General features: G+C 55.7%; 1 protein-coding gene across 1 annotated transcript in view; it reads left to right on the top strand.

The window, feature by feature from the left end:
* LOC142489896 (retinol dehydrogenase 16-like) overlaps positions 1-4,828 on the top strand; it is a 29,982-nt gene extending 25,154 nt beyond the window's left edge. Inside the window, exon 5 of the mRNA XM_075591467.1 lies at positions 3,921-4,828. Coding sequence (XP_075447582.1) covers positions 3,921-4,177 — 257 coding nt within the window. The 3' untranslated portion in view covers positions 4,178-4,828. The remainder of the gene's footprint in view (positions 1-3,920) is intronic.
* The last annotated feature ends 16,963 nt before the right edge of the window (positions 4,829-21,791 follow it).

Below are 21,791 nucleotides of genomic sequence, written 5' to 3'. Positions count from 1 at the left end.
ACCTCCCACTCCCCCTCCCTACCTTTGGTGTCGGCTGCTGAGATCGGAGCGGAGCTGGCATCAGGAGGAGGGGGGGGGGGGTGTCGGGAGGAGGTTATAACTTACCAGTACACATGTAACCCGACTAACACTACTCTGAGCCATGGCAAGAGGCTGCATTGTGAACAGAGCGACGCTTTCCCTGCCGTCTGGGATTGCTTCAGTTGTTTTCACTCTAACCCCCAACTGTGCAGCAAGTTTGGGCTACATTATAATGTGGCAGGCATTCTCGTTGTCTTTAACCCTATCAGTGCCATGTGGCTTACTCTGTAAGTCATGAGGGCTGGCACGACATGGTGCGTCATGTTAAAAATGCTGGTTTTCTAGGGAGATTGGATTCACGCCTCCATTGGAAGCTGGGAACACCATTGGAACTGGAATATCTTCCACTTCTGTTCGCGACATGGGGAATCTGCCCACGGCCACGTGATTGCTATACGAAGTGATCACATAGTTCAGGTTTTCCAGCACTCAAAGGGTTCATCTTGTGGGATCCTACTGGTTCTTTCTCATGCAGTGAAATAAATATTTGAGATCCTATTCAGTCGGGAGGAGGGGTGGGGGTGTTGGGAGGAGGGGGGTGAGTGAGGAACAGGCTGGGACTCGGAGGGCCGCGTGGGCTATGCCGAGGAGGGGAGGGAGGGTGTGGGAGCCTGGGGGGGGAAGGAAATGGATGCCGGTGGTGGGAGGTAAGGAGCAGGTTGCGGCTGGACTCGCCGTTGCTAGGGGACGTGTAGGGCTTCCGGCCACCTCTTCCTTCCTTCCCTCCTCACTCCCTCCCTCCCGATCAGGCACGCAGCGGCCATTTTTTTTAAAATTAGCGCGACCCCGGGTCTAGCGCGGTCATATCGGGTGGCCCCCGAGGACCGCGCTATAACGGGGTTTTGCACTCGTGAGGTGAATGACTTAAAACTTAGATTTTAATGGTATATCGCTGAAATAATTAATGAATAATGAATACACAAATGAATTAAACAATAATTCTAAAACAGTGGTACTGTGCCCCTCACAGCCTCACATTATACTGAGGGCTAGGATAATACCGACCCAACACACTAGATCTGTCTTCCCAATGTATAGTCTGCATAGTATTCCCTCCAGAATACCAGAAGCTCAAGGGCATTAGATGTCAACATGTACTTCCTCATACCAATATATTAATAAAGACCACAGCTACACTGGGTAATACACCTGGCTGTCACTGACTCCAAATTCTAACTATCTGGAACAACTATGGTACAACTTATATGATACACTGTGACCAGGCAATAAGGTGCATTCATCTGGGTCCAGTGTAATATCTCTAATATTAAGTCCATAGTTCCCAACTCAGACACACACTGGACTATTTTACTGAATGTTTGTTTGTCTTTTCTGTGCCAATTTATTTTAGTGATATACAGGTAAACCCCGTTATAGCGCGACCCATTATAACGCAAATCGGTTATAACGCGGTTTTCCCGTGGCTCCCGTTTAAAAAAAAAAATGTACATTTAAAAAAAAAATTTTTTTTTTGCACACTGCACACACTGCACACACACTGCTCACTGCACACACTGCTCACTGCACACACTGCTCACTGCACACACTCTCCCAGCACACACTGCTCACTGCACACACTGCTCACTGCACACACTGCTCACTGCACACACTGCACACTGCACACTGCACACACTGCACACTGCACACACTGCGCACACTGCTCACACTGCTCACTGCTCACACTGCTCACTGCTCACACTGCTCACTGCACACACTCACTGCACACACTCACTGCACACACTCTCACTGCACACACTCTCACTGCACACACTCTCACTGCACACACTCTCACTGCACACACTCTCACTGCACACACTCTCACTGCACACACTCTCACTGCACACACTCTCACTGCACACACTGCACACACTGCACACACTGCACACTGCACACACTGCACACTGCTCACACTGCTCACTGCACACACTGCTCACTGCACACACTGCTCACTGCTCACTGCACACACTCTCCCAGCACACACTCTCCCAGCACACACTACTCACTGCACACACTGCTCACTGCACACACTGCTCACTGCACACACTCTCACTGCACACACTCTCACTGCACACACTCTCACTGCACACACTCTCACTGCACACACTCTCACTGCACACACTCTCACTGCACACACTCTCACTGCACACACTCTCACTGCACACACTGCACACACTGCACACACTGCACACTGCACACACTGCACACTGCACACACTGCACACTGCACATACTCTCACAGCACACAGCACTCACAGCACACTCTCACAGCACACAGCACTCACAGCACACTCTCACAGCACACAGCACTCACAGCACACTCTCACAGCACACAGCACTCACAGCACACTCTCACAGCACACTCTCACAGCACACAGCTCTCACAGCACACAGCACTCACAGCACACTCTCACAGCACTCACAACATACTCTCACAGCACACTACACCACACCTCCCACTCCCCATCCCTACCTTTGGTGTCGGCTGCTGAGATCGGAGCGGAGCTGGCATCAGGAGGAGGGGGGGGGTGTCGGGAGGAGGTTATAACTTACCAGTACACATGTAGCCCGACTAACACTACTCTGAGCCATGGCAAGAGGCTGCATTGTGAACAGAGCGACGCTTTCCCTGCCGTCTGGGATTGCTTCAGTTGTTTTCACTCTAACCCCCAACTGTGCAGCAAGTTTGGGCTACATTATAATGTGGCAGGCATTCTCGTTGTCTTTAACCCTATCAGTGCCATGTGGCTTACTCTGTAAATCGTGAGGGCCGGCACGACATGGTACGTCATGTTAAAAATGCTGGTTTTCTAGGGAGATTGGATTCACGCCTCCATTAGAAGCTGGGAACGCCATTGGAACTGGAATATCTTCCACTTCTGTTCGCGACATGGGGAATCTGCCCACGGCCACGTGATTGCTATACGAAGTGATCACATAGTTGAGGTCTTCCAGCACTCAAAGGGTTCATCTTGTGGGATCCTACTGATTCTTTCTCATGCAGTGAAATAAATATTTGAGATCCTATTCAGTCGGGAGGAGGGGTGGGGGTGTCGGGAGGAGGGGGGTGAGTGAGGAACAGGCTGGGACTCGGAGGGCCGCGTGGGCTATGCCGAGGAGGGGGGGGAGGGTGTGGGAGCCTGGGGGGGGAAGGAAATGGATGCCGGTGGTGGGAGGTAAGGAGCAGGTTGCGGCTGGACTCGCCGTTGCTAGGGGACGTGTAGGGCTTCCGGCCACCTCTTCCTTCCTTCCTTCCCTCCTCACTCCCTCCCTCCCAATCAGGCACGCAGCGGCCATTTTTTAAAAAAAATTAGCGCGACCCCGGGTCTAGCGCGGTCAGATCGGGTGGCCCCCGAGGACCGCGCTATAACGGGGTTTACCTGTACCATTAAAATCTAAGTTTTAAATCATTCACCTCACGTCACGAGTGCAATTCTACAGAGCTAGCCCTTTTGTGCCCCCTCTACCATTGAATCTCCAATCATGCACCTTGACATCTACTGCAGACACTTCTATCAAGCTGAGCAGGAGTCTTGTTCCTAGTACTGCATTTAGTTATTTAAAGTGGCTTAGCCTTTTTACATAAACGGAGCAAGAGGACTCCGGCAAGTTTGAGCTACTTTTGTCATACTGCTCAGATTTGCAGAGCTTGAATGAAACCACTTCTAAAAAATAATAATAATAAAAAAACCTCTCACATGGCTTGGACATGCAAGAAGGGCTTACACAATACTAAAACCTGCATATCAAAGTGCTATTTCCACACTTTTGCCGCTACGAGAATATCCTCCAGAGTCTCTCCAGTGAATGAATGAACATTACTGATTATTTTTCTCTTTCCAGATTGCAAAATCATCCAGTACAAAGCGTCTATGTGCAATCCTCATCTGACCCAGGTTACTGACTGCATGGAGCATGCACTGACAGCAGTGCACCCATGGACACGCTATTCTGCCGGCTGGAGCACCAAACTCCTCTATCTTCCAGTATCTTACCTCCCTACTGTTATATCTGACAATCTGCTTACCCGTGCTTTACCAAAACCACCCGTTACACATGGTGACCCAATATTTCCCAAAAGTACAAGTTCCATCACTTGACACATCCATGCTTAACAGCAGCAAAACAATGTGCTTCTGAAATGTTACTAATGTCTGATATTGCAATTATTATGAATCAGTCACATTTCAAATATGACTGCCCTCAGGCTCCTAAAACGAAATTAAGGATATATTAAACATATATATTAGATTTGTTTTTGCATAGATAAATACATGGTCTCTATGTACCGAGTATTTGTACGCTGACGCAGTTCCATAAAAAAATTATACCTCAACCGCAACATATTTATGAAGGCAAATATGGCATACAAGGGGTTAATACCTCCCCATAGCCCCGCTGGGCGGCCTCAGCTCTCTCCGCACGGCTGCTACCTCCATAAGCCACCGCCCCAAAAAACCTAACCCCCCTTCTACAGTATCGGCCATTAGCCCTACTAGCCAAAGGGGGCTAATGGTCAACATCAACAGAATATATAATGACATCCAGGCAAAAAAAAAGAAATACAATTACACATGTACTGTATATACACTGTTCAGAAAAAATGTCACTCCATCACATTACTCCATTTTTATGTAAATGTGAGTAAGTATAGATCTGAAACAGTAGATTATAACAGTTAAGAATTATTTGATTGATGAAATCTGTGTCCTTGCCATTTCTCCTGTGTTTAGAAAGTAATAGACAGGAAGTTCAACGAATATTTTCAAATATAATAAACTTCACTTTAAGTATTTGGCGTCCGGCCAAATAAAAATGTAATTTGATCTCAGTTCCCTCTAAGTTGGTACTTGTATTTAGGCATCCAAACTTCAACCCAGATTCCAACGCTACTCACCACGATAGGTGGATGTCCAAAAATATTTTAGATGTTGGAAACCTAATCTCAAAAAGGAAGATCTTTGACTTTGCAGAATTTAGTAATAAGTATGGGCTTCCAGACTCAGACCTATTCTTCTATCTCCAAATAAGACACTTTATTACGAGCACTGGCCAGGGGCGGGAATATCCTGAGACAACACTATTCGAAAGATTACATCGAAATAGGGAATATGTGAAGGGTTTAGTATCCATTTTATTCAGAGAGCTAGTAACATTCGGTGACTGATCGGTTCATAATTACATTACGAGATGGGAGTCTGACCCACAAACAGACATGTCAAGGGATGACATATGGGAGGCAGCCTCCAAACTCTCAATCTGTACCACAAGGAAAGAAAATATATAAAAAAATATTATTTTGTTGATATTTAACCCCAGACAAGATCAATCATATGTATCCAGCTGTCTCAAAACAGTGTTGGAGGCAATGTGGTCAGGTGAGAACTCTTGCCCATGTCTGGTGGTTTTGCCCAACAATCCAGACCTTCTGTAAAATGGTAATAAGATTGATTAAAGAAGTTACAGAAATAATGATCCCACTCAACCCAGTGACTATACTTAAAATACTAGGCCCTCGAGGGGCGCATGCGCGACGGCAAGGAGTATGGCAGCCTAGTCTGATAGCTCCCTGCCTCGCTTCCCAGAATATAGCGCATAAACCACTGAATTTCCCACCAAACAGCACATAAAAACACACCAAGGTCGAATAGATACCCAAAATGTCGCAGAAGACCCCCAAAACCACAAAAAAACGAGGGCTACCGGAGTATTTTGGCAGAGCAGGGCCGCGCGGTGCAGGCTCAGAAATGGCGCCGGTTTCAAACGCCGGCTCAGAGACAGAGCCCGATGGAGGAGGAGGAATTAAGCCTACAGGAGCAAATGCCGGCAAGACAATGTGATATAACCAGACTCTGCACGGACCTTAAAGCATTTTTTCAAGCTGAAATAAGAGAGCTGAAGAGGGAAGTGTCTGGGCTGGGAGAAAGGACAGGAGTCCTGGAAACCAAAGTGGATCAATCCATAAGGGCAATCCGGAGACAGGATAAAAAATCTGCAGACCTGCAGGAGCAAATAAATGAACTAAAAGAGCGTCAAGAGGACGCTGAAAACCGCGACAGGCGGAATAACCTCAGGATAAGAGGGGTCCCGGAGAGTGTACTGGACTGTGAGGAGTACATCATGCACTGGATGGAAACACTGCTCCCTGAGACCCCTAAAGACACCCTGGCAATGGACAGATGCCATAGGGCTCTGCGGGCTAAGCCACTACAAAACAAACAACCAAGAGACATAGTAATCCGCCTGCATTATTACAGAACAAAAGAAGCTATCCTTAATATAACAAGGCCCCTACCGGTTGTGGAACATGAGGGAGTGCGGCTCTCGGTGTTCCAGGACTTGTCTCCAATGACGCTGGCCCGCCGGAGAAACCTGCTGCCCGTTACCAGAAACCTGAGGGAGAAGGGAGTAAGATACCGGTGGACCTTCCCCTTCGGCTTATTAGTGGCTCGGGGAGGCAGATCCTTCACTATCAAGGTCCCGGAAGATGGACCCTCTTTCCTGAACAAGCTGGGTCTGGGGGAGGCCCCCGTAGCTGCTGACCCTGTGAGCCCAACCCCGGACCCCATATGGTCGCAGTCCCCAAAGTCCCCCCGAGAGCAGAGGGATAAAGTCTAGGAGAGGGGGATATAACCCCAGTTACATGTTAAGCAGCTGTTTGGTTGTGCTGCTAAGTTAGATACACCAGGTCCCAAAGCTTACCGAAAAAGGAGACCCCGCGGAGTTGTGCCCTAATGGACTGGTCAAAGTTGCTACACAATGAACATTAAAATCACTTACCTCCTGAGAGTCCAGACCGCACCGAAGAAGAAGTAGCGGATTTCCCCATAGCGCTCAAGATGGACCCCGATGAGGAAGATGGTGGCGACGCACGAGGCAGCTGAAGTCCAAGGTGGCACGCAGGAGCTGGAAGGCAGGTTCGGGCGGGAGCCGGGAGAACGCGCACGCACCTCTGCCCAGGGAGAAAGCTGGATCCAAAATGGCGGCGGTCCGGAAGGACGTCAGCAGGAGGGGGCGGAGCCGGCAAAAGAGACGCCATCTTGGAGGAGGCAATACGCGAAAGAAGGACACGAGAGGTGGCCGAGGCGCGCCGGAGCGGGGAACTCAAAAAGGCCGGCGCAGGCATAAACCGGACAACTATATCTAGTGGCGGGCATTTTCAAATGGGACGCGGTTGCGGAGGAGAGACACAGACGGCATCAGGAAGGAGGAGAAGGTTTGGGAGGTAGCGGGGCAAGGTAGGGGGGAGGAGATGAGGGCAGGAGCCCAAGGGGAGAAGGCAGGAGTAGAAGATGGAGGTCCCAGCTTTATACAGGGGCAGGGGGGAGTTGTGGAGGGCAGTATGGAGGTAGGAGAGAAGAAGGCGGAAGTAGGTGGGATTAGAAGGAGAAGACAGAAGTTTATAAGATAATATAGTGGAAGGGGAAGGTAGGATCGCGGTGGGGAGTGACAGGAGATAGATAGAGGGAGCAGAGGGAGCGGAAGGGGAACAGACGGAGCCTATGGAAGTGATATGGTTAGTGAAGGGAGTGGAAGGATAAAGCACGTCAGAGGAGGGGGGGAACATACTAGGGGGGCACCAAAGGAGGAAGGTGAGAAGAAAGTGATAGAGCAGGAAGGGGGAAGTAGATAAGAGGGACGCAGAGGGACGGAGGGAAGCGGAAGGTATAAGCAAGTAGTATAAGAGAAGGAAGAGAGGGTGGAACCGAGAGCGGTGGGTATTAAGTAAGTGACAACGGGCCTAAGGGAATGTAAGCTAAAGAAAGTGTGCCAAGGAGGGAAACATGACGGTGAGGTGGAGAGAGACAGAGAAAGGGCCTGACGCTAAGAGGAGCGACAGTATAGAGGAGTGTCAAAAGCAGACGTCACAGGGAGAGACAAGTTGGGCACACAACAGGGGATCTTCTCACGAGGGCATTGATAGAGCTACTATAGAAGGGGCAACAAGACAAATGGGACCTGGTTGGTTTACCCAAAATTCAGTGGGTAGGAAGTTAGAGATACTAAGGGAAGCGAGGGGGGGGGGGGCGGCTGGGGGAGGCCTGCTCCGAAGTCTGCATGGCCAGGCGCTAGGGAGGGGGAGAAAAGCCCCTAGGTGTACTAGCGCAACCCTTCGGGTTAGATGTTCAGAGATGGGTGTTAACCACCTCACCCCAAGACTGGACATCCGGCACAAGAGCCACGAACCCAAAGGCGGACGTCTCGGCGAGAGGAGAGATGCAAGAGAATGCCGAGAATTGTTAAATGTTAATGCATGTTGTGTTGTGTATTTGTCTACCCCCCCCAACCCCCGTCCCTTGGTGTATGTTCCCTTTCCCTTGTCCTTTCAGGCGGGTCCGGAGAGACAGGCGGGCGGAATAAGTTGGAGACCCACGAGCAGACAAGTTTGGAAAGACATGATGAAGCTACGTCAGACGGCCTGGCACATCCCTTCTTATGAGTAAGATATAATGTTAGTATCCCATAATGTTAAAGGTCTTAATAGCCCTGCTAAAAGGAGGGTCGCATTCAGAGACTACAGATGCAAAGGTGCAGAGGTGCTCTTCTTACAGGAGAACCCACTTCTCCCAAGCTAACTTCCCCAAGTATTTTGATAAAGACTTTCGGACACACTTCCTAGCCTCAGCTCGGGTTAAAAAAAGAGGAGTCGCCATCCTAATTCACAATCATATACCATTCAGACATGACAAAACATACAGAGATAGGGAGGGGAGATATCTGATAATTACAGGCTCCATTAGAGAGTATCCCATAACATTGGCTACAATCTATGCCCCGAATGACAATGCGACACATTTTTTCAGTAGTTTCTTTGAGAAGTTAAGTAAAGTCGCGAAGGGGAACATAATAGTAGCGGGTGACCTGAACAGAGTTCTCAACCCAAGCCTAGACCGATGCTCGACCACTAACAAGCCACACAGACAGGATGTACTGCTGCGGCCAAGTTTATTCGAGCATTTGCCCGTTCTTGGCCGCAGCAGTAGCCTGGCGCGCGCCCGAGTGTGACGGGCGCGCGCCGAAGCAGCGGAAGAGCGCCCTCCGATCGGGGCGCTCTCCCTACCGCTACCGGGTCCGCCGGGTCCCCCAGAACCCCCTGCCGCCGTCCCGCAGATCGCGGGACACCAGGGCTCCCTCGGGGAGCCCTGGACGCGCGTGCAGGGGGCGCAGGCTCCCGAAGACGCGTGACCGCGCGTCTATGACGCGCGGCACGCCGAGGGGCAGCCACAAGCAAGCCGGGAAATATCCCGGCTTGCGGTACCGGCCACACTTTAATAAAGTGTGTCGGTAGTGTATTAACTCTGATGAAAAGCCTCACAGATTGTCAGCTTATAGACATCTGGAGAGAACAACACCAAGGAGTACGCGAGTACACATTCTACTCCCACCCCCATAATACATACAGCCGGATAGACTACTTCCTAGTGTCCCATAGATTGGTCCCTGGGGTCTCTCGTTCAGAGATCCATGATATTTCATGGTCTGACCATGCACCTATAGAGCTGCGGTGCACATTGGCTCCGCTGGACAGACCTAGAGCGAACTGGAAACTAAATGAGATCCTTTTAAAGGTCCCGGACCTCGGGCGGGACGTGGGGGAACATATTAGAGAATATTTTGAGGAGAACGAGGGAAGCGTGGCGTCACAAGCCACACTGTGGGAAGCCCATAAGGCAACCCTCAGGGGAATATTGATGAATCTGGCCTCCAAACGGAAGTGGGAAAGAGAGAAAAAAACTAAAGAACTGTAATCACAAATAGCTGAGCTCTCTGCTCGGCACAAATCTAATAAGCAGGAACGTACGCTTAAACAACTATTAGACACCAAAATTAAACTGAACCTCCTCCTTACCTCCCAGGCTGAGAAGGAAATGGCGTGGTCTAAGCGTAAATTTTATGAAAAAGCAAACAAACCTGATACACTACTTGCAAATAAGCTAAAAAAGAAGCTTCAAAATTACTCTATTCACGCAATTCGGAACCAACAGGGAGACCTTACCTCCATACCTGGGAAAATCGTAGAGGAATTCAAAACCTACTACGAAAAACTATATAATGGAGACAAGGTCACTCATAATACTAAAACGGGAGAGTTACTGAACACCTTCCTAAAAGACGCAAAGTTACCAACCTTAGGAAGGGCCGAGAGAGAGAAGTTGCAGACGGACTTTACCTTGGAGGAAGTATTGGAAGTCATCAAAACATTAAAACCGGCCAAGGCGCCGGGGCCCGATGGCTTCTCAAATTTATACTATAAGAAATACGCTAAAATTCTAGCCCCACATATGCTAAAACTATTTAATGGTATCCTGGAGGGGGCCTCCTTTCCAACACAAATGCTTCAGGCGTCCATCTCGGTGATCCACAAACCTGGAAAGGACCCGGCAGACTGTAAAAGCTACCGGCCCATTTCACTGATTAATTCCGATATCAAAATTTATTCTAAACTCATAGCGAACAGGGTGGGTAGTGTCCTTCCCAGGTTAATCCATGCGGATCAGATAGGGTTTATCGGGGGTAGGCAAGCGGCAGACAACACCAGAAGAATTATCGATCTGATCGATTTGGCCCAAAAGAAATATATATTCTATGGTGCTGAGTCTGGACGCGGAGAAAGCCTTCAATAGAATAGACTGGCCCTACTTAACAGAAACACTGGGAGCATTTCGCTTTAGAGGACGCCTACTGAGGGCCATCTTGGCGCTATATGAGGGACCGACGGCGAGGGTGAGGCACCAGGGTTTTCCCTCTGAACAATTTCACATAAAAAGTGGAATGAGACAGGGATGCCCGCTGTCGCCTTTGCTGTTTGCCCTTTGTATAGAGCCATTGGCGGCGCACATTCGTAATAGCCTAGATATAACAGGATTCTCAGATGGAGAGCAAGAGTATAAGGCCGCGCTATATGCGGACGATGTTATCCTAACGCTATCTAAACCGCTCACGTCCCTTCCTAATGTATTTGGAATTCTGGGCAAATTTAACCATATTTCCGGCTTTAAGATTAATCAGTCCAAATCAGAAGCCCTCAATATAAATCTTCCCAAAGAAGTCGAAAAACTGATTGATCTCAATTTTAATTTTAAATGGCAACCCTCCGGTATCAAATATTTAGGGGTATATCTCACACAGGACTACAAAACTTTATATAAGGCAAACTTTCCCAGGTTAATAAAGGCGTTGAGAGAGGATCTCAGAGCGTGGGCAAAAGGGGGCATCTCATGGATAGGAAGGATACACTGCATGAAGATGAATCTCCTCCCAAGGATGTTATATCTTTTCCAGAGCCTGCCTATAACAGGAGTTTTCTCTGACATCCTCTCCCTTCAGTCAACAATCATGAAATTCATATGGAATAAGAAAAACCCAAGAATTGCAAAGAGTATATTAAAGAGACCCACAGTAAGAGGTGGGCTAGCGGTACCTTGTTTGTTAGCTTACTACAAGCCGGCCCAATTGGCCCAAATTCTCCAATGGCACACGGACCCAAGCCTTAGGAGATGGATAGAGTTGGAGAAAAAGTGTTGTGCACCGATTGACATCCAGAAGCTGATCTGGCTGGCCAAAAGCAGAACACGCCAAATAGGCGCACCGCTTCAGACCATTGCCAGTTCACTACGAGTCTGGGAGGCCACTAAATTTAGATGTAAATTAACTACAAAAGCATCACACATGACGCCAATCATGGCAATCCAGATTTCGCTCCAGGGCTGAACAGTAAAAACCTGATGTATTGGATACAAGCGGGCATTACCCGTCTTAAGGATCTGGAGGGCAGGATACATATACAAACATTTGAACAAATTAAATCCGCAACGGATATCCCAAATACAGAATTTTTTAGGTACCTCCAGATCAGAGACTTTTACAACAAAACCCCAATTAGACCAGCACACACCAATTTTGAGCAGCTGTGTTCCAGAGATGCGGACACAAGGGGACTCACATCTAGAATGTACAGGGAAGTGGTCTGTCCGGAGACGCCAAACGAGACCCGATTACACTACATTAGACAGTGGGAGACTGACTTAGGGGAGACGTTAGAAGACGAGGAATGGGAGCAGATCACACAAGCGGCAGCAAAAAGCTCCATCTGTACCACACTAAAGGAGAACGCGTATAAGGTCCTGATGCAATGGTACTACACCCCAGCTCGATTGGCTAAATTTGTTAAGGGCTACTCCCCGCTCTGCCCAAAACAGTGTGGGGAGGTGGCAGACTTGCGACACATGCTGTGGTCCTGCACAAAAGTGGTCCCGATTTGGGAACAGATTAGAGATTGGTTACAGCGGATTCTCGATTGGGAGATCCCCCTGGTTGTTCCTGCTGGGCAGACGGATCCAGGGTATGTCAAATGCGACGCACAAATTAGTCGCGCATTTTGCAACAGCCACTAGATGTGAGATTGCAGCATTATGGAAGCAACCAGAAGTTCCAGTTATCCCAAGATTCTAAATAGGATTTGGTACGTTTGCCGGATGGAGCAATTAACGAGTTTGGTTAATGACACCGGCACAAATTTTCTAAAAGTCTGGGCGCCTTGGCTGGCACAGACCAATATCCCCGGGGTGGATGCCACCGCAATCTTGCTTTAATAGGTTCAGGCGCGTTCTCCTTTGGGGGGCAGAGACTAGATGACAAATAGCGACGAACAGGTAGTTGACAGCCCCCCGCGTAGCAGCCCCCCAAAACAAAACAAAACAATGGCGAAAACTCTGTACGCTTGAGATAGAAGCAAGGAGTGCTAACCAAGAAGACAGGAAGCTTGTAAGAGAAAACACGTCATCAGGAATATCCGGAGATGTACACTATGCAGGCGCAGAGGAAATAGCCAAGGGCTGCGCATGCACACATAAAATCGCGTGTCCAAACCACCATTCCTCCTCAGCCAATGCATGGCTACAACCTCCACGATTACAAGCAATGGCAAAAACTCCTTTTACGCATGCGCAATTGCTCATACATTCATTAAACATCTACATTCCTCCTTAGACAATGGCTACACTGACCAACCAACTCCCATGACACAATTTTGTCATGCACATAACTTGCAAATAGTGCCATCACATGTGCACACAATGTATGCAAAGTCCCAGCTGCCACTTGCCACTGTCGCATGCGATCCCACAAGCCAAAACTGTCCTGCATGCGCATACAGGACAAATAACTCCACTGCTTACACTCAAACCTAGTGACAACAGCGCATGCGCAACTTGAAAAATCCAACACTCTCAGTCAGTGCATGTGCACAGCGCACAATAGCGCCAACCCCCAAAATTTGACTATGCAATCGCACCCACACATGCGCACCAATGCTCCTCGCACTCACGCATGCACGTACCCCTTTCCATTCTGGTCGTGAATAGACAACACCTCACAGGCCCCCATAACCAACTTGCTAATGCCCCCAATTATCTCATTACCCTTCCCAACTAAATGGAACTCCCACCTACGGCACTCTGCTCACTCTGTGCAACCAGGACAATACTGGGCTTCTTTATAACGGTTGAATTACAACTCATGAATTTATGTCCAATTCACAGCAACAACAGGAGTGTGAATCCAACAGTACATACCTGTGGCAGAACTATGTGGAAGTTCCAATGCTCAATTCCATCACATTACTGATGTACGATCATCTTAGCACTGCTACAATACCCCACACTATATTCAGCAGCACACAGGCATACTTATTTCTACTTATTTCTTTTCGAATGTCATGCCAGAAATAAATTCTATATATTACACACAAAAACGTATTAAATTGTATAGCACACATCACTATGTTATTTTAATTTCATTTACATCGGCCTAAGAAGTTTCACTTACATCATGTGTGCATGGCACACACACCCTTTTTTTCCCTCTGTCATAGAACTGTCGGATTCACAGCTGTGTTATGATGCGGTTGGCTTATGTTGTTTCCATGGGAAAATAATGTATGTAAGTCTTAGCAAGGATAATGAAATTCAGATTTCAACAGAGATGTATTTTGGACCAAATACGTGATTTCTCTTTCTGTGCGAGTGGTATATGGGGACTGATTTAGGGTAGATATTACTCATTTGAGGGACCTTTGCGGAGGTAAAAAATGTGGCAGCCTTTGAGCTGTGAAAGCAGATGAACCGGCGCCTTAAAGAAATAAAGTTCTGACCAAATATAGTCCAATCTAGACGGCTGGGATGAATTCCAGGGAAGTGTCCTCAAAGTAATCTCAAACAAACAAACATGTAAGACAACAACATGAACGAGAAAAAAAAAGAGAAAAGATCATAGTGCAACAAATAACAAATCACTGATATAAAGTAAGCTATAATAGACAGCAATTTAATAAAAGAATTAAATATTATAAAACAACAAACATATGTTAGTTGGGCAAAAACCACTATTTAAAGTGATGGCATCCAAAGGGGCTTAAATTGAAACCCTACTTACAGCAAAGCCAATAAATATAAACCTGTAGCTCAAAACCACTGAACGCTCCGGTGCCTGGAGGGAAGATGATACCGCTCGATCGCCTGTAAATCCTGCACAGTTAGGAAGCCCAGACGCTGAGGCTCCACGCCGCCAGCCACCACACCTGTCTTCAACGCTGATGAGCTCTGGGATAGGAAGCCGCCCAGGCTCAGTGCCGCCGAAGGACTCCCAGGGATAGTCACGCAGACCAGAAGGATATATATATGTATATCGCGAGACCTTCTGGTCTGCGTGACTATCCCTGGGAGTCCTTCGGCGGCACTGAGAGAGAGAGCAGGGGGGCGGGGAAGAGAGAGAGCAGGGGGACGGGGAAGAGAGAGAGCAGGGGGGCGGGGGAGAGAGAGAGCAGGGGGGCGGGGAAGAGAGAGAGCAGGGGGGGGAGAGAGAGCAGGGGGGGGAGAGAGAGCAGGGGGGGGAGAGAGAGCAGGGGGGGGAAGAGAGAGCAGGGGGGGGAAGAGAGAGCAGGGGGGCGGGGGAGAGAGAGAGCAGGGGGGCGGGGGAGAGAGAGAGCAGGGGGGCGGGGAAGAGAGAGAGCAGGGGGCGGGGGAGAGAGAGAGCAGGGGGCAGGGGAGAGAGAGCAGGGGGCGGGGAAGAGAGAGAGCAGGGGGCGGGGGAGAGAGAGAGCAGGGGCGGGGGAGAGAGAGAGCAGGGGGGTGGGGAAAGAGAACAGGGGCGGGGGAGAGAGAGAGCAGGGGGGTGGGGAAAGAGAGCAGGGGCGGGGGAGAGAGAGCGCAGGGGGGTGGGGGGCGGGGGAGAGAGCGCAAGGGGGCGGGGGAGAGAGAGCGCAGGGTGGCAGGAGAGAGAGAGCGCAGGGGGTCGGGGGAGAGAGAGCGCAGTGGCGGCGGGGAGACATAGCGCAAGGGGGTGGGGGAGAGAGCGCAGGGGGGCGGGGGAGAGAGTGCAAGGGGGGCAGGGGGAGAGAGTACAGGGGTGCGGGGGAGAGAGTGCACAGGGCGGGGGAGAGAGTGCAGGGGGGGCTTCGGAGAGAGAGAGCAAGGGGGCAGGGGAGAGAGAGCGGGGGGGGGAGAGAGAGAGCAGGGGGGGGAAGAGAGAGCAGGGGGGGGAAGAGAGAGCAGGGGGGGGAAGAGAGAGCAGGGGGGGGAAGAGAGCAGAGGGGGGGAGAGAGAGCAGGGGGGGGAGAGAAAGCAGGGGGGGGAGAGAGAGCAGGGGGGGAGAGAAAGCAGGGGGGGGAGAGAGAGCAGGGGGGGAGAGAGAGCAGGGGGGGGAGAGAGAGCAGGGGGGGGGAGAGAGAGCAGGGAGGGAAAAGAGAGCAGGGGGGGAAGAGAGAGCAGGGGGGGGAAAGAGAGAGCAGGGGGGGAAGAGAGAGCAGGGGGGGAAGAGAGAGCAGGGGGGGGAAGAGAGAGCAGGGGGGCGGGGGAGAGAGCAGGTGGGCGGAGGAGAGAGAGCAGGGGGGCGGGGGAGAGAGAGCAGGGGGGCGGGGGAGAGAGAGAGCAGGGGGGCGGGGGAGAGAGAGAGCAGGGGGGCGGGGGAGAGAGAGAGCAGGGGGGCGGGGGAGAGAGAGAGCAGGGGGGCGGGGGAGAGAGAGAGCAGTGGGGCGGGGGAGAGAGAGAGCAGGGGGGCGGGGGAACGAGAGAGCAGGGGGGCGGGGGAGAGAGAGAGCAGGGGGGCGGGGGAGAGAGAGAGCAGGGGGGCGGGGAAGAGAGAGAGCAGGGGGGCGGGGGAGAGAGAGAGCAGGAGGCCGGGGGGAGAGAGAGAGCAGGGGGCCGGGGGAGAGAGAGAGCAGGGGCCGGGGGAGAGAGAGAGCAGGGGGGCGGGGAGAGAGAGAGCAGGGGGGCGGGGGAGAGAGAGAGCAGGGGGGCGGGGGAGAGAGAGCAGGGGGGGCAGGGGAGAGAGAGCAGGGGGGGCAGGGGAGAGAGCACAGGGGGGGCAGGGGAGAGAGAGAGCAGATCGGCGGGGGAGAGAGGGCAGGGGGGCTGGGGAGAGAGAGAGCAGGGGGCAGGGGAGAGAGAGAGCAGGGGGGCGGGGAAGAGAGAGAGCAGGGGGACGGGGAAGAGAGAGCAGGGGGGCGGGGGAGAGAGAGAGCAAGGGGGCGGGGAAGAGAGAGCAGGGGGGGAGAGAGAGCAGGGGGGGAGAGAGAGCAAGGGGGGGAAGAGAGAGCAGGGGGGGAAGAGAGAGCAGGGGGTGGGGGAGAGAGAGAGCAGGGGGGCGGGGAAGAGAGAGAGCAGGGGGGCAGGGGAGAGAGAGAGCAGGGGGCAGGGGAGAGAGAGAGCAGGGGGGCGGGGAAGAGAGAGAGCAGGGGGCGGGGGAGAGAGAGAGCAGGGGCGGGGGAGAGAGAGAGCAGGGGGGTGGGAAAAGAGAGCAGGGGCGGGGGAGAGAGAGCAGGGGGGTGGGGAAAGAGAGCAGGGGCGGGGGAGAGAGAGCGCAGGGGGGCGGGGGAGAGAGCGCAAGGGGGCGGGGGAGAGAGAGCGCAGGGGGGGGCGTGTGAGAGAGCGCAGGGTGGCGGGAGAGAGAGAGCGCAGGGGGGCGGGGGAGAGAGAGCGCAGTGGGGGCGGGGAGACTGAGCGCAAGGGGGTCGGGGAGAGAGCGCAGGGGGGCGGTGGAGAGAGTGCAAGGGGGGCGGGGGAGAGAGTACAGGGGTGCGGGGGAGAGAGTGCACAGGGCGGGGGAGAGAGTGCAGGGGGGGCTGGGGAGAGAGAGAGCAAGGGGGCAGGGGAGAGAGAGAGCAAGGGGGCAGGGGAGAGAGCAGGGGGGCGGGGAGAGTGAGCGCAAGGGGGCGGGGGAGAGAGCGCATGGGAGCGGGGGAGAGAGAGCAGGGGGGGCGGGAGAGAGACAGCAGGGGGGGCAGGAGAGAGAGAGAGCCGGGGGGGGCGGGAGTGAGAGAGCAGGGGGGGCGGGAGAGAGAGAGCAGGGGGGGCGGGAGTGAGAGATCGGGGGGGCGGGAGAGAGAGAGCAAGGGGGGTGGGAGCGAGAGAGCAGGGGGGGCGGGAGTGAGAGAGCAGGGGGGGCGGGAGTGAGAGAGCAGGGGGGGCGGGAGAGAGAGAGCAGTAGGGCGGGAGAGAGAGAGCAGGGGGGCTGGAGAGAGAGAGCAGGGGGGCGGAAGAGAGAGAGCAGGGGGGGCGGGAGAAAGAGAGCAGGGAGGCGGGAGAGAGAGAGCAGGGGGGGCGGGAGAGAGAGAGCAAGGGATGCGGGGGAAAGAGAGAGCAGGGGGGCGGGGGAGAGAGAGAACGGGGGGGCGGGAGAGAGAGAGCAGGGGGGGCGGGGGAGAGAGCAGGGGGGGCGGGGGAGAGAGAGCAGGGGGGTAGGGGGAGAGAGAGCAGGGGGGGAGAGAGAGAGCAGGGGGGTGGGGGAGAGAGAGAGCAGGGGCGGCAGGGGAGAGAGAGCGCAGGTGGGTGGGGGAGAGAGAGAGCAGGTGGGCGGGGGAGAGAGAGAGCAGGTGGGCGGGGGAGAGGGAGAGCAGGGGGGCGGGGGAGAGAGAGAGCAGGAGGCCGGGGGAGAGAGAGAGCAGGGGGCCGGGGGAGAGAGAGAGCAAGGGGGCGGGGAGAGAGAGAGCAGGGGGGCGGGGGAGAGAGAGAGCAGGGGGGCGGGGGAGAGAGAGCAGGGGGGGCAGGGGAGAGAGAGCAGGGGGGGCAGGGGAGAGAGCACAGGGGGGGCAGGGGAGAGAGAGAGCAGATCGGCGGGGGAGAGAGGGCAGGGGGGCTGGGGAGAGAGAGAGCAGGGGGCAGGGGAGAGAGAGAGCAGGGGGGCGGGGAAGAGAGAGAGCAGGGGGACGGGGAAGAGAGAGCAGGGGGGCGGGGGAGAGAGAGAGCAGGGGGGCGGGGAAGAGAGAGCAGGGGGGGGGAGAGAGAGCAGGGGGGGAGAGAGAGCAAGGGGGGAGAGAGAGCAAGGGGGGGGAAGAGAGAGCAGGGGGGAAGAGAGAGCAGGGGGTGGGGGAGAGAGAGCAGGGGGGCGGGGAAGAGAGAGAGCAGGGGGGCAGGGGAGAGAGAGAGCAGGGGGCAGGGGAGAGAGAGAGCAGGGGGGCAGGGAAGAGAGAGAGCAGGGGGCGGGGGTGAGAGAGAGCAGGGGAGAGAGAGAGCAGGGGGGTGGGAAAAGAGAGCAGGGGCGGGGGAGAGAGAGCAGGGGGGTGGGGAAAGAGAGCAGGGGCGGGGGAGAGAGAGCGCAGGGGGGGGGCTTGGGGAGAGAGCGCAAGGGGGCGGGGAGAGAGAGCGCAGGGGGGGCGTGTGAGAGAGCGCAGGGTGGCGAGAGAGAGAGAGCGCAGGGGGGCGGGGGAGAGAGAGCGCAGTGGGGGCGGGGAGACAGAGCGCAAGGGGGTGGGGGAGAGAGCGCAGGGGGGGCGGTGGAGAGAGTGCAAGGGGGGCGGGGGAGAGAGTACAGGGGTGCGGGGGAGAGAGTGCACAGGGCGGGGGAGAGAGTGCAGGGGGGGCTGGGGAGAGAGAGAGCAAGGGGGCAGGGGAGAGAGCAAGGGGGCAGGGGAGAGAGAGAGCAGGGGGGGCGGGGAGAGTGAGCGCAAGGGGGCAGGGGAGAGAGCGCAGGGGGGCGGGGGAGAGAGAGCAGGGGGGGCGGGAGAGAGACAGCAGGGGGGGCAGGAGAGAGAGAGAGCCGGGGGGGCGGGAGTGAGAGAGCAGGGGGGGCGGGAGAGAGAGAGCAGGGGGGGCGGGAGTGAGAGATCGGGGGGCGGGAGAGAGAGAGCAGGGGGGGTGGGAGCGAGAGAGCAGGGGGGGCGGGAGTGAGAGAGCAGGGGGGGCGGGAGTGAGAGAGCAGGGGGGGCGGGAGTGAGAGAGCAGGGGGGCAGGAGACAGAGAGCAGGGGGGGCGGGAGAGAGAGAGAAGGGGGGCGGGAGAGAGAGCAGGGGGGGGCGGGAGAGAGAGAGCAGGGGGGGGCGGGAGAGAGAGAGCAGGGGGGCGGAAGAGAGAGAGCAGGGGGGGCGGGAGAGAGAGCAGGGAGGTGGGAGAGAGAGAGCAGGGGGGGCGGGAGAGAGAGAGCAAGGGATGCGGGGGAAAGAGAGAGCAGGGGGGCGGGGGAGAGAGAGAACGGGGGGGGCGGGGGAGAGAGAGAGCAGGGGGGCGGGGGAGAGAGAGCAGTGGGGCAGGGGAGAGAGAGCACAGGGGGGGCACGGGAGAGAGAGAGCAGGGGGGCTGGGGAGAGAGAGAGCAAGGGGGGCGGGGGAGAGAGAGCAAGGGGGCGGGGGAGAGAGAGCAGGGGGGCGGGGGAGAGAGAGCAGGGGGGGTGGGGGAGAGAGCAGGGGGGGCGGGGGAGAGAGAGCAGGGGGGTAGGGGGAGAGAGAGCAGGGGGGGAGAGAGAGAGCAGGGGGGTGGGGGAGAGAGAGAGCAGGGGCGGCAGGGGAGAGAGAGCGCAGGTGGGTGGGGGAGAGAGAGAGCAGGTGGGCGGGGGAGAGAGAGAGCAGGTGGGCGGGGGAGAGAGAGAGCAGGGGGCGGGGGAGAGAGAAAGCAGGGGGGTGGGGGAGAGAGAGCGCAAGGGGGGCTGGGAGAGAGAGAGCAAGGGGGGCAGGGGAGAGAGAGAGCAAGGGGGGCGGGGGATAGAGAGAGCAGGAGGGGGCAGGGGAGAGAAAGCGCAGGGGGGGGCGAGAGAGAGAGCGCAGGGAGGTGGGTGAGAGAGAGAGAGCAGGGGAGCCGGGGGAGAGAGAGCGCAGGGGGAGCGGGGGAGAGAAAGCAGGGGCGGCGGGGGAGAGAGAGAGAAGGGGGGCCGGGGGAGAGAGAGCAGGGGGGCTGGGGGAGAGAGAGCAGGGGGGCGGGGGAGAGAGAGCAGGGGGGCTGGAGAGAAAGAGTGCAGGGGGCGGGGGAGAGAGAGAGCAGGGGGGCGGGAGGGAGAGAGAGAGCAGGGGGGCGGGGGGGAGAGAGAGAGCAGGGGGGTGGGTGAGAGAGAGAGCAGGGGGGCGGGGGAGAGAGAGCAGGGGGGTGGGGGAGAGAGAGCAGGGGGCGGGGGAGAGAGAGAGCAGGGGGGTGGGGGAGAGAGAGAGCAGGGAGCTGGGGGAGAGAGAGAGCAGGGGGCGGGGGAGAGAGAGAGCAGAGCGGCGGTGGAGAGAGAGAGCAGAGCGGCGGTGGAGAGAGAGCAGGGGGGCAGGAGAGAGAGAGCAGGGGGGGCGGGAGTGAGAGAGCAGGGGGGGCGGGAGAGAGAGAGCAGGGGGGGCGGGAATGAGAGAGCAGGGGGGGCGGGAGTGAGAGAGCAGGGGGGGCGGGAGAGAGAGAGCAGGGGGGGCAGGAGTGAGAGAGCAGGGGGGGCGGGAGAGAGAGAGCAGGGGGGGTGGGAGAGTGAGCGCAAGGGGGCGGGGAAGAGAGCGCAGGGGGGCGGGGGAGAGAGAGCAGAGGGGGCGGGAGAGAGACAGCAGGGGGGGCAGGAGAGAGAGAGCAGGGGGGGCGGGAGTGAGAGAGCAGGGGGGAAGGGAGAGAGAGAGCAGGGAGGGCGGGAGGGCGGGAGTGAGAGAGCAGGGGGCGCGGGAGAGAGAGAGCAGGGGGGTCGGGAGTGAGAGAGCAGGGGGGGCGGGAGAGAGAGAGAAGGGGGGGCGGGAGAGAGAGAGCAGGGGGGGCGGTAGAGAGAGAGCAGGGGGGGCGGGAGAGAGAGAGAAGGGGGGGGCGGGAGAGAGAGCAGGGGGGGCGGGAGAGAGAGCAGGGGGGGCGGGAAAGAGAGAGCAGGGGGGCGGAAGAGAGAGAGCAGGGGGTCGGAAGAGAGAGAGCAGGGGGGGCGGGAGAGAGAGAGCAGGGGGGCGGGAGAGAGAGCAGGGGGGGCAGGAGAGAGAGAGCAAGGGATGAGGGGGAAAGAGAGCAGGGGGCGGGAGTGAGAGAGCAGGGGGGCAGGAGACAGAGAGCAGGGGGGGCGGGAGAGAGAGAGAAGGGGGGCGGGAGAGAGAGCAGGGGGGGGCGGGAGAGAGAGAGCAGGGGGGGCGGGAGAGAGAGAGCAGGGGGGCGGAAGAGAGAGAGCAGGGGGGGCGGGAGAGAGAGCAGGGAGGTGGGAGAGAGAGAGCAGGGGGGGCGGGAGAGAGAGAGCAAGGGATGCGGGGGAAAGAGAGAGCAGGGGGGCGGGGGAGAGAGAGAACGGGGGGGCGGGGGAGAGAGAGAGCAGGGGGGCGGGGGAGAGAGAGCAGTGGGGCAGGGGAGAGAGAGCACAGGGGGGGCACGGGAGAGAGAGAGCAGGGGGGCTGGGGAGAGAGAGAGCAAGGGGGGCGGGGGAGAGAGAGCAAGGGGGCGGGGGAGAGAGAGCAGGGGGGCGGGGGAGAGAGAGCAGGGGGGGTGGGGGAGAGAGCAGGGGGGGCGGGGGAGAGAGAGC

Source organism: Ascaphus truei, chromosome 3, assembly GCF_040206685.1.
Source record: "Ascaphus truei isolate aAscTru1 chromosome 3, aAscTru1.hap1, whole genome shotgun sequence".
NCBI classification, from domain to species: Eukaryota; Metazoa; Chordata; class Amphibia; order Anura; family Ascaphidae; genus Ascaphus; species Ascaphus truei.
Note: the sequence above shows the minus strand (reverse complement) of the source record. Positions and strands in the feature narration are given on the sequence as shown.